Source organism: Oryzias melastigma, linkage group LG12 (assembly GCF_002922805.2).
Source record: "Oryzias melastigma strain HK-1 linkage group LG12, ASM292280v2, whole genome shotgun sequence".
In the NCBI taxonomy this organism is placed as follows: domain Eukaryota; kingdom Metazoa; phylum Chordata; class Actinopteri; order Beloniformes; family Adrianichthyidae; genus Oryzias; species Oryzias melastigma.
The window spans coordinates 5,752,599-5,765,082 of NC_050523.1; the positions used below are offsets into that span (position 1 = coordinate 5,752,599).

Consider the following 12,484-nt stretch of genomic DNA (forward strand, 5'->3'; position numbering starts at 1 on the left):
AGTTTCTGGGATACTGGTAGAAAGTGTGACAGAAAGAACTCCACTTCGGATCAATTTATTTTCTTTTTTGTTAAAGGTTATTTTGGCAGTATGCTTGATACAAAAGACTAGTTTTGAGTTGAAAATGTTCCCAAGCCGCCTACAAGAGACTGTGACCATAAATGCAGAAGAAGGGGAAGAAACGTCCTCCTTATCGTGCAACTGTAGCTTCAACAAGCTGCAATTTGATAGATTTCATCTCCACAGCTGTAAACATGAGACTGTTCGCTCCCGTGCTCCCAAAGCAACACTTGTGACCTGTATTTATCCATTAAAACAAAATAATCTGATTACTCTGCTCAGCAAAGGCGGCAAGGCCAATAGGTGAGAAGACTAAATGCCGTCTTCAAGATGTCTGCGGGAGAACGGGAGCCGAAAAAGTGCTTGGAAATCAGATTCCAGCAGGATGGAGCGTGTTTGTGCAGGAGAGGGGTTTTATCAGCAGCAAACAGTCACAGGAAGTCCGGTTTGGGATTGTCCGTCCAATTCCTGTGTTCCACAGGAAGCCTTGCATAAAAAGCAACTGAAAAACGCCCAAAGACATTTCATTTGTCGCCGGCCGGCTCGCAGGGAGCACCTTGAACAGTCTTGGGGGTTTTTCGCTCTAGACCCCAAAGCCCAGCTTTAAAAAGAAACTAGCAGCATGGAGAAGACCTCTAAAGCAAGGGTCAGGCGGCTGGCGCCCATGGCCGCCGCTCTGCCTTCACTCGGGCACGTACCTCCAGAACCAATACTCCAAGGGTAAGACTGCATTCTTATATAATCAATTTTTTATTGCTTGTTTACTATTTCTTAGGGGTCAAACTTTTGAAAAAGTTTTAATTTTCAAAATAAACTTCCATTTTACTCCAGAAAATATTAATTATTTATGGTAGATGAAGAAATGCTGGCTTTATTAGCACAGGTTTTACATTTGTCCACTGAAAAAAGGGTTTAAACATAATATATATACAGAAATAGCACAGGTTTGCACATTTTTAAAGCAAATATATTCCCTGGATTTAGTCAGCCCAAATGCATACTGGGGGGAAGTCTGGGTGGGGGTTAGGGGTATATCCCTTCAAGCACCAAAAATGCTTTGAATTATTGCAGCAGTTCATCTATCAGTATTTTATTTGATATGTCGTTTAAATTTTGATCTTCCTGTGTGTTTACCGCCCTTTTTTTCGTCTCTCTATTTTTTCCATCCATCCATTTTTGTTATTTTTTGTCTTTTTTTATTTTATTTTTGAATTTTGTTGTTGTTTTGTGTGATTTTTTTTGCAGTAATTTTTCTTTTCTTTTGTTGATTTTGAATCATTGCGAGCCATCATATTTTGGGGGGCAGTCACAGCATTTGGGAGGGGCATGGCCCCCCTTTGCCTGCACTTATATCCAGCCTTTGTTGAATGAAAAAAACAGATCATAAATCTGAAAAATACTTTTATGACATACTGATCCCCCTTTAAAATAATAAATTTAACAAAAAAAGAAAAAAAATTAAAAATAGCGATAAACATTTATTTATTTAAAGTAGGGTCCACACAAAATACTATATGGTGTGCATGAGACACGAGAACTTTGTTTTTTCTTTCTTTTTTTTTTTTAACTTTAATGCCCCTTTAGGAACTCCATAAGCACAATAAAGTCAGAAAATTAAAGAAATGAAAAAATGAAAAATAAAGTAAATGTATTAAACTTGCTACTATTTTTGAACAAAAAACTAATTTTGTCGAAGTGTAACTAATTTTTTCCAAGTATTTGTAGTTTTCAAAAGATTAAAACGACCAAACTCTAAATATGGAGGAAAGTTTTGCGTGTTTTGCGGGCATTCCCGCAGCAGTCCGTCCACCCGTGACGTCACTGACGGGTTCCCCCCTCAGAGCAGCCCGTCTGAGCGGCGGGACACCCAGCTGGAGGAGAGGGAGGAGGTCCTGCCATCACCCCCCATGCTCCCTGACAGTCCAGGAGGAACCTGCGTGGACTTGTATCCGTGGATATTTTCCCTCCGCAGGAGAACCGCGGCGCGCGGCTCTGAAACGGCGCTTTCCCCCGGACTCATCTCCACACGGTTCGTTGCTTGTTTGATGCTTTCACGCAGGCGCTCTGGAGGCTCGGAAGCTTCATGTCCGTGTTTTCTCATTTCTGCGCGAGCCCGTGAAAAACTTAGACGTTTTATCAGATGTTTGTGAGTTTTAAGTTTTGTGAGTTTGTGTTTTTAAAGTGTAACCGCGCGTGCAAGCTGCGAAGGATGTTAGTCTGTGAAACAGTGACCTCTGGTGGCGCCTTTAGGAACTACACCTTGAATAGTTCTAGGTTCCAAAACTCTATTTGCATTATGTTTACACTAAAAAAAATTAACAAGTGTGTCGTTGCACTCCAAACAAAAAAATTCAGCTTTACTGTGAATGAATGCAGTCTTTCTGGGCGCGAGGCCAGCAGGGAGATCACTGAGACATGCAAGCTGTCATCTGAAGATCAGCATCACCTCCATGATAACTAAGGTAGATTACAGCTCCTCGACCTGCACCACTGAGAAAGATTTCCCAAAGGGTTCACTGGGATTGAACACACCTGTGGGGCTGGTTTCCCCAAAGAGTCATGCTTGTAAAAACAGGTGGTTTCAATTTGGTTGTAATCTCGTGCTAATCTGTGCAAAAGCATTTTCAAGAGGGTGGGATCTTCTGGATTGGGGTCCAAATTCTTTGTAGCTGCAGGATGTTCTCAAACTCACGATACAAAATCTCATTTACGGGTCCAAACACGCTCGGAAACCAGTGTCTTCTGTGTTTTATAGGAAACATTAACTCCCCAAAGTGCAAACAAGACACACTTCAGTGCTTTACTGCAGGCCATAAAAACTGTCGACAACACGACCCTGAACTCGCTTTTATCACTCTGAAAATCCCTCAACTGGAAAACCCAGCCAGTTTGTAAAAACACCTAATAGTTTAAAGAAAGGATGTAAAGTGTGCAACGAAATGGACACTTTAAACCAGTTCAATGGTCTAGTGGTGGAGCGGCTGTGCCAGGATTGGGGTTCGATTCCACATTCAGGTTATTCTGAAAAATGAGATTTCCTCCTTGAGGAATTGTAATGAGGGATCAGTCAAAGGTCAGCTGGAGAGATGTTAACATTAAAAAAACTACATTTGTTGTTTAATGTACATGTTACTAACATGAAGGATGTGACATAAATGCAAAAACAAAATATTACCAAAATTAATATTTTAGGAGTAAAACTGAAAATTTTAAAAATGTGTTGCAAAAAAATGTGAACGTAAAACATTATTTTATAGGCTTCACTTTTTATTATTTATCACAAAAAGCCAAAAACTAATAAAATCAATTCACTAAAGATATTATAATGGGGATTTGGGCCATCATGAAAGAAAAAAAAACAAATAAATGAAAATAACGTTGTAAAAATATGAGAAAAGTTTTTTAGACAATTTATGATTATAAATTTGAACTTTTCAAGGAAAAAGTTTTGTTTTTCAAAATAAGATGTCACATTTACCTTTTAAAATGTTACAACAAAGACAATTGAACATTACCTGTTTCATTTATGTTGCAGACCTAATCGGAAGAACTATTCACTGCAAAAAACCTCACTGAATTTGTTTTTTTAATATTTATATCACTTTATTTTCATGAAATAATATATTAATGTAAAAAAAAACATGATTTTTCTTGTAAAATTACAACTTTTTAAGTCATAAATTTATGATTTTACTCTTGTTAACTTTTTTCTCTTTGTATTTTCTTTCATGGTGGCTTTAAAACTCAATTTTAGCAATATAAATGTATTTAAATTACTGTAAATTATAAAGAAAAGCTTGATCAGAAACAGTTGAAAAAGGTCTTTAGTAGAGGTTATCATAATAAGGATGCACTGTGTGACAGTGGGAAGAAATAACTCGCCTCAAAAAACTCAAAAACCTTTTTTTATTTGTATATTTTATTCATTTTCTATTACATTTTTCATAACTTGTTTTTCATCTCTCATTTTTGTTGTTTTTCTATTTCTTATTTGCCTTTTGAAGGTTTATTTCAATCTACTTTTTTGTGTAAAATCTTCTCCATTTCGACCTCCCATGTTTTTTTTCTTTTTGGGCATTGTCCCGCCTCCTTTTTGCTGCTCAGAATTCTTCACTGAATTCTCCTCCAGACAGTTTTTCATCTTTGACTTAATGACTTCCGGTTCTTCCATGCCGGGGGTTCAGGAGTCGGGGATCTGCTGTTTCTCAGCCGTCTGATCCTTGTCATGCGTTGATTGACGGGACAAACTTCCCTCTTTGCATGTTTGACATTCACAGCTGCTTCCAAAATTGGCTCTCAAATCTGAGCTCATCCCTCTGGGGGTCTTAGAGTTAAAGTTTGACCTCTGACTGCTGAGGAATTGATTTTTTTTTTGTTTAAATTTGTGCAGAACAGTGAAAAAGTTCTTAATGAATCCTCTGTTTCCAGGTAGCTGGAGCTGTCCTCCTGCAGGAGAACACAGACATCCAGCTTGAGGACATTTTGGCCGCCTCCCTCCCCTCCCCCACCATCTTCCTCCTCGGCCCCCCTCGGGCTGGCATCGCGGCGAATGTGAGCGACCCTGCGAGGGGAACGTGGGAAAGAGGAAGACGATGTACCGAGCGCTGCTGCTTTCCTCCTCCCTCCTCATGGTGATGAGCAGTCCCCAGTTCCACGCTCACCGCGGGTAACACCCCCCCCCTCCTGCTTCCCTGCTCTTCCTGTGTTTATTATGGTCTGTCATTTTTGTCAGTCACAACCTCAGAGCTCGCCAGAGGTGTTTGCTTCTGCAGCCGCCTCTGCAAAGACATTTCAGGTCGTCTCAGGTTGTTAGAAGCGCTCGGCCTCATTAGTAGTCGGGAAAATAAATTAAAGGAGGGGTCAAGTGGCGACACGGAGGTCAAAGATCAAGTGTGACCCATTAAGGAGCTTAATAGGCCTTCAGAAAAACTTGTATAAGCGTTTCGTGCTTTAAGTATTTCTGTTTTGCAGGAGGAGGGTGTGCCAGCAGGACGTCCGTCACAATGTCGTCATGGCAACTGAGTCCTACGTCCAGCCAGTTCACAAGCCCTACATCACCATGTGTCAGGGCCATCGCCTCTGCAGCACCTACAAGTAAGACGCTTACCTTCATGTTTGTTTAGACAGGAAGTAAATGATCATGACATGCTCATGAGTACTGAGGAAACCCCCCATCTTCACAGGACCACGTACTCGCTGGCTTACCGGCAGGTCAGCAGAACCGTGTCCACTTCACATTCTATCCCAGAGTGCTGCCCGGGCTGGAGACGGCTTTACTCGTACAACTGTAACCACGGTAACCACGACAGGTCCAAAAAATAAAAGAAAAAAGTCGAAAACTATACATCTTTCTATAGTTTTTGGACATTTAAAGACCCACCTTGATAAGATTGTGTTTTTATCATGTTCTTGTGACATTTTTCTGATAATAGAGGGAACATATAGAGAAAATGAAGCTTAAAATGTCACTTCTGAGTATTTCTTTATTCAAATTAAAATATATTCATATTTAAAAGAGCTTTTTAGCAATGGGTAAGGGACGAGGGGGCGGGGTTGCTCCACACCAACAGTCCCACCCACAGCTACCTCTCTGCAGAAACTATGTCTGAGAAAATCCCAGGTTTATTGATTTTGGCTAAAAACACCATCAGTTAAAAGACCAAAAGGTCAAAAGTTGATTCGAGTTTGACTACTAAAGTAAAATATAAGATTTTTTGAGCCATCGGCACTTATTTTGAACTTGTATAATTTTGACAAAATATATTTTAATGGAGAGTAAAATATTGAAAGTTATTTAAAGCTTAAGTCGGTTTATTCTGGAATAATATTCCTGCCTGTTTTTATTCATAGTAATGTTAAAAAGCTACATTTTTAAAGTTTTAAAAATTTTGTTTTAGTGTGTTCAATAAATGTTTATCCTGTTCGGCCCGTGACATAAAGTGTGTTTTGGATTTTGGCCTCCCGTGTGATTGAATTTGACTCCTCTGTTCTTAGGTTTAAACTTCTGGCACCATTCATCTTTAATAAATATAATGTTTTTGTTGGAGATCCTCAAAGCTTTGTATTGGGGCATTTGTGTTCAACTCAAATATTAAAAAAAAAAGTCAACAAAAAGGGGAAATTGGCAGAATTTGGACTTCTGTTTGACTTCAAAAGTGACTTTACTCCATGTTTGTAAAGTTTGAATAAAAATTCTTGGGGAAAAGGGGTTGGGGACCCTCTCTAGATGCGGGCCCTAAAATCGAGGCTGTGAGGCCCAAACCAAGTCTGAAATGGAAGCAGGAAGCAGCACGTTTGCACCATAAAGTGATAACTTATTGTTATTATTCACTCTTTTTTATGTATTAAATTGTATATTTGGTTCAGTAGAAATGTCTTTCGAGTACAAAAGGTCAAATTCCTGAATATAGATGAAAATATAGATTTTTTGGGGGGCGTTACAGTTGAAGTTTTGCGAAATTGAAAGATTTATTTACAGTAAATGCTTGAAATTCTGAGAATAAGACAAGTTTTGAGCAAAAACTTTGCTTGGAGACCTCTTGAAATGCCTGTCAAATTACTGCAGAAATGATGGATGAGAGCATTCCTCTCCGTCTGATCCAATCTTCCTCCTCCCTCAAGTGGTTTATTGATTTATTGACAAGAAAAAGTCTCCAGGATTTCCACTGATAAGACATGAAGTGAAAGCTGCAAACATTTGTTCTTCGTCTGATTGGTTTTTATTTTTTTCGGATCTGATCTCCCAGCCGTGTGCAGACAGCCCTGCATCAACGGAGGCACCTGCCTGAGACCCAACCGCTGCGCCTGTCCCCCCGGCTGGACGGGGGACCAGTGCCAAACAGGTAGGAGCCCTCAGAGCGCCACGCCAAAGCAGAGAGCGCTGGATGACACGCTCACACCTCCGTTTTCGCCTGTCAGACGTGGACGAGTGCAGCGGGGAGCATCCGTGCGTCCAGCAGTGCGTCAACACGGCCGGCAGCTACCGATGCGCGTGTGGAGACGGCTTCAGGCTCGCCGCAGACGGGCGTTTGTGTCAAACCCTTCCTACGGCGCCCGCTGCTGTTCCCACCCAGAACGAGGAGGCGAGAGCGGGTGATCAGAGTGATGCAGGTAAATGGTTTTGAACTTTCTGTGACTTCATCCCACAGCCGCTCGGAAGACATGGCCAGCTTCGCGGTCCATTATTACTTTTGGTACGCGCTATGCCACTCTCAACTCGTACCGTGAGTAATAATGCACTGCGACTGGTGCCGACGCCGGACCAACACCGGGATTCTACCTTCAACGGAGCTCCTATGTTGCAATCCTTTAAAAAATGTTGTCTTGTTTCCTCTCAAGCAGAGTTTTTACTTTCTCATGTATCTTAGTAACAAAACAATCAAACACACTCGAACCTTTGACATTCTTTTCAAGCTTTATTCAGTTTTATTGCTCCTGCGGGAAATTATGCAACGTGAAATCTGACAGGAAAGTTACCTTTTGGGGGATTTTTTGTGTCTTTAAATAAAAAAAAAAGTGAGGGGAAGGACTGTCTCCTCCACTTTCAGAGATATATACTCCTTCATGGAAGTGAGAGTGTGCCAGGTCCAAACTCTTCTGTTTTTATCAGTTTCTGTGATGATTTCCACTGAAATTCCACCTCTTTAATTTGATGGAGTGCTAAGTCATCAGGAGAAGTCATGCATAAAGTTTGGGAGATCTTTGTGATTTTGTTGTGTTTGTTGCTCGACTGAAGCGTTGTTGCAACAGGTCCTGTAGTGGGACGGGTTTTTGGTTATGTGATCGGGAGGGATGCTGATGCAGATCAGAAATGTAAACACGGGTTCAGATGTTAAGAACTCTCGCTCTGCCAAGAGTTGCTGCTTTCCAGTCTTTTTTTTTCTTCGTCTCCCACTCTGTTCTTGGCTGGAGTTTGTGTTCTCATTCCAGCTTCGTCAACCTCGTCTGCTGGGGGTCACCGCCACCTCCCCCCCGCCGCCCTCCTCCCTGTTTTTCACCCTGTTACTCTCCTCTCACTGTTACACCACATCTGGGAGAAATCCATCTGTCTGCAGAAGTGCGACCGCAGGCTTTACCCGGACACTTCCTCCTCACAACTGGAGGGATGAATGTTTTCTCGTCTATTTCTGGTGCCCTCTCGTTCCCCCCTCCGTGACCTATATTCCTTCAGTCCTGACACTTCAGAGATGTTACTGGAGAGAGCTTCATGATTTAGTGCATCTTCTGTAGAGTCATAAGCTGCATGCTGATGTGGGTCCCTCTGCGTCTCCCGCAGGTGGACGGGTCGGCCTGGTCGAGAACGTGACGGAGGAGGTGAAGAGTTTAAGGAGCAGAGTGGAGCTGCTGGAAAAGGTACTCAGAAATGTGGTTGTCACTTGAACTCCAATCCCTCTAAGTAAAATTCAATAAAAACATCAAGTTGCTGTTTATGTTTGAGTGTAAAAGGAGTACCCCAGGGCTCTATCCTGGCCCCACTAGTCTTTCCTTTGTGTGCTAACAGTATACGTGTCTATAAAACCTTCTAGCAGCACTTTTGATTAACTCTTTTGCATTTTTCAAACTGTCTGATCAACTATTTCAAAAAACAAAACAAACAGCTTTGGTTTTCTTTTTTAATTTGTTGATAAAAATATTAATTTTGTCTGGACAAAAATTAAAATTTACCTCTGACATTTTTTATTTTCTGCTTGGAAAAACATGGTTACTAGCGTTATTGTGCTGGTACCTGACTATGAGGACTTCATGTGACTCGGCTGGTTCCATATTCTGTGTTGAACACAAAATTTAAGCTTCACAAAACACTACAGAACTTATCAAGTTCATCTAATCAACAACTGATTGTGAAAAATGTGCTGTTTTGGCTCAAAGTACCTGAAGCTTATCTTCTTTTAAGCAGTAAGACGCAATAAAAACATTAGGTTGCTGTTTAGGTTTGAGTGTATTTCAACAAAAAGGAGTATCCCAGGGATCTATCCTGGCCCCACTGCTCTTTCCTTTGTGAAGTAAAGATGTCTATAAAACCTTCTACAGACAAACCAAACAGAAAATGCTTAAGTTGCCTCCTATGTTGCCCTAAAGACCATAAGTGGGATTTGTTTGAATAAACACATTTGTTTGGATTTGATTGTTTGATAAAAATATCAGCTTTTGGTTGGAAAAAAATAAAATTCACCTCTCACATTTTTATTTTCTGCTTTTCTTTGAAACACTAAAACTCAATAAAAACATCATGTTGGTGTTTCAGTGTATTTCAACAAAAAGGAGTACCTCAGGGCTCCATCCTGGCTCCACTGCTCTTTCCTTAGTACAGTATCAGTATATGCTTTGTTTTATGGTTAAAATCTAAAACAATACTTTTCTTTACAATGGTATAGTTAAATAAAATAATGAACCTTATTGAAGAGATATAATGTATAATATGTCTTTCTTCACATCGTCTTGCATTCCTGTCTCTTGCAGCAGTTGCAGTTGGTGTTGGAGCCCTTCAGCAGCTTCTTCCCATTTTCGCTGGACGAGGGCCTGACAGAGAAAACCACTTTGCTCTCCCATTCTTTTCGGCAGCTGGACCGCATCGACTCGCTCAGCGAGCAGGTCGGCTTTCTGGAGGAGCGTCTCGGCACATGTGAGCGACCACAAGTCCCAGCTTTGCTTATTCAGCCATGTAACTGAGCATCTTTCCATTAAAAAGATCAGAATTGACCAATTATCTTTGATTTTATTATCTAATCATCTAAAATTATTTTCTCTTAAAATAAAGATCCTTTGGGCAATGAAATGCTTTCAACTGTATTGTCCAAACAGACTAAGAAATAAATCTGCTTTTAGTATCTAATCTAATTACAACAAAATGACAATAAAATCCTTTTAGGCTTAATGTGAACAAGATCTAAAAACAAACTGAATTTACCTTCATTTATCCTAAAATGCTGATGTTTACAGATTTGAATACATTTTTAGTAAATACTATTAGTTTAAAGACAAAGGTAGTCTCTTTCATAATGAATTCCACTGTTTTTACTTAATCTATGGAAGGTTAAACATAATAAAATAAAAAAAAACATTAAAAAAAACATATAAATCTGATTTTTTGTAATGGAAATAAACACAATATAAAATTTAATGTCAACAAGTATTAGTTGCAAAAAGACCAGTAAAAATGTTTTTAAAAGTTTTAGTTTTTTAAATTTGAATTTGGCTAGTCAAATTCAGTGGGTGGAGCCAGTTGAAGAACATAAACTCGTATTTTTTTTATGTGTTTAAACATTTTTGTATTTAATTTAAGTTACAATTTTAAAAATTAAAATTTTCTCTAGTTATTTCTTCATTTTGTTCCTTGAAGCCTTCCATATATACCGTAGATCTTTAGTTTCTGTGGTATTCTTTATCACTTTTGAGGAACAGATGCAGACATTTGGAAGTAAAGGTTAATAACTGGGCTTTTGAAAATGATTTTAGTTAAGTTTCCAAAAGAATAATGATTAAACCCTTTTTCATGAGAGCTTTCAAAGTAAGAAATATGAAAAATATTCATATAAATATGAAGAGATATGTCATAACTCTCCGATTACAGCGCATTTTATAAACATGTATCCTTATCAATACCTTGTTTTTGTACATCCTTTAAATACCTATTCTTATCATCTTTTAAACTATTGTAAAAGCATTCTCAATAGTCTTTGCTAAATCTTACATTTGCTGCATTATTTAGTAACTGTTTCCATCTTCCTTCCTTGCAGGCTCCTGCCAGGAGAATTAGCTCGGCCTTCGCCCTTTCAGCGACTCAGAATGTGTGCTTTCAAGACGGCTGCAGGACAGTGATGGCCGACGTCCGACCGTGGCGTCAGTCTTGCGTGATTCTCATCGTCCGCCCTTTCCCCAGATCGAGTGAAGTTCCTGGTTCTGCAGCAGGCCTGGTTTCACCATGATGTCATTGTCGCAACGGTTCAGTCAAACCCTCAGGGGTTCAAAAGTCAAAAGGAGCCACTTAGTGTCCGTGTTTGCTTTACATCAGTGCAGCTGTGTCCTCCGTCAGAGGGCTGAAACGAACATCTGTATTTATGTATTTAAATTATGATTACTTTTAATCATCTCCCTGAGCTCCAAAATACATTTTTACTTAGTTTTGTAACTTTTGTAATAAAAACCTTGACCAAAACAACATGTGTTTATAGATTTTTTGCAGCACTTTCCCACAGGGTGTATTGTAATCACTGGATGTAGCATAAAGTCTCCCTGAGATCCCACAAAAGCAGCATCTGGAAGTGGCCTACAGCGGAGGCTGAAGCAGCTGATCGGCTGTTGTGGGCGGAGCCTTGCCTGCTCGCCCTGGACTGATCACGGGCTCCGTGTGGATCAGGAGTGGGATTAAAGGTTGATCAGTTTACAGACATGATGCAACAGAGCAGCAACCGTGACCTCTAACCCAAATGACAAAATATGACATGAGAGGGAGACACACTGGCGTTCCAAGAAGGCAAAAAGTGATGTGAACTTTTCTGTGTGGGTTTCCTCCCAAAGTCCAAAAACACACTTCATAGGTTGGTGTCTCTAAATTACCCCTTGGTGAGAAAGTGTGTGAGCCTGCAACAGAATCTATTCAGGGTCAACCTTACTAGGATAGGCTCCAGCAACCCATATGACCCCAAAAGGGATTCAGCAGGTTCTGAAGATGGATGGAAGGCATAGGGGTGAATTAGCAAATTTCAATAATGTTTACGCTGAAATTTCTGATATTTCTATTTGATTAAAGAAAAAAATGTTTTGCAGATGGAATGATTTTTTTTTAGCAGCATGCTCTATATACCGTATATGGAAAAAGATATAATATTGTTTGTGAAATTAAAAAGTAAAAAAAACATTTCAAAACCTTAGATAATTCCAAAAAAGAAAAATATATTACAATAATATAATTAATATACAAATATCTTATTAAATAGAATTACAAACAAAAACTACAAAACCAGGAACTACATTTTTTTTTTTCATTCTGTAGCTTTTTCTTTTCTGGACAAGTTACTGGGGAACGCCACTTTTGCAAGATTTATTTCAGAATAAATCAACTTAAACCTTAAATAACTTTCAATCCTTAAAAATATATTTTGTCAAAATTATACAAGTTAGAAAAAAGCGCAAGTTAATATTAGCCCATTAATAATAAAGTAAAATGATCTGGAGGGACGCATAGAATTACCTGGAGGGCCGGATCCGGCCCCTGGGCCTTTGACTCTCCTTCTCGGTGAGGAAAAAAACTCCTAAAAAAAAAATTTTGGGAGAAAATAAATCTCAGAGATGTCCACATGAAGGAAGGATCCTCTCCCAGGACAGACAGGCGATGTACCAGGATTGGTAAATAAGAATTAGTTTATCAAACTCTACAACTGCATATTCATCCAGGTGTGGTTGCTTCAGTAAAAGGAGTCAGACA

General features: G+C 39.5%; 1 protein-coding gene across 1 annotated transcript; it reads left to right on the forward strand.

Annotated features, from left to right (window-relative positions):
- The first annotated feature begins 575 nt into the window (after positions 1 to 575).
- egfl7 (EGF-like-domain, multiple 7) lies at positions 576 to 11,215 on the forward strand. The gene is made up of 9 exons (XM_024299912.2): positions 576 to 780; positions 4,489 to 4,726; positions 5,032 to 5,154; positions 5,244 to 5,356; positions 6,807 to 6,902; positions 6,979 to 7,170; positions 8,336 to 8,412; positions 9,520 to 9,682; positions 10,797 to 11,215. Exons 2-9 carry the CDS (start codon positions 4,653 to 4,655, stop codon positions 10,814 to 10,816), a joined length of 858 nt encoding a protein of 285 aa, XP_024155680.1. The 5' UTR covers positions 576 to 780; positions 4,489 to 4,652; the 3' UTR covers positions 10,817 to 11,215.
- The last annotated feature ends 1,269 nt before the right edge of the window (positions 11,216 to 12,484 follow it).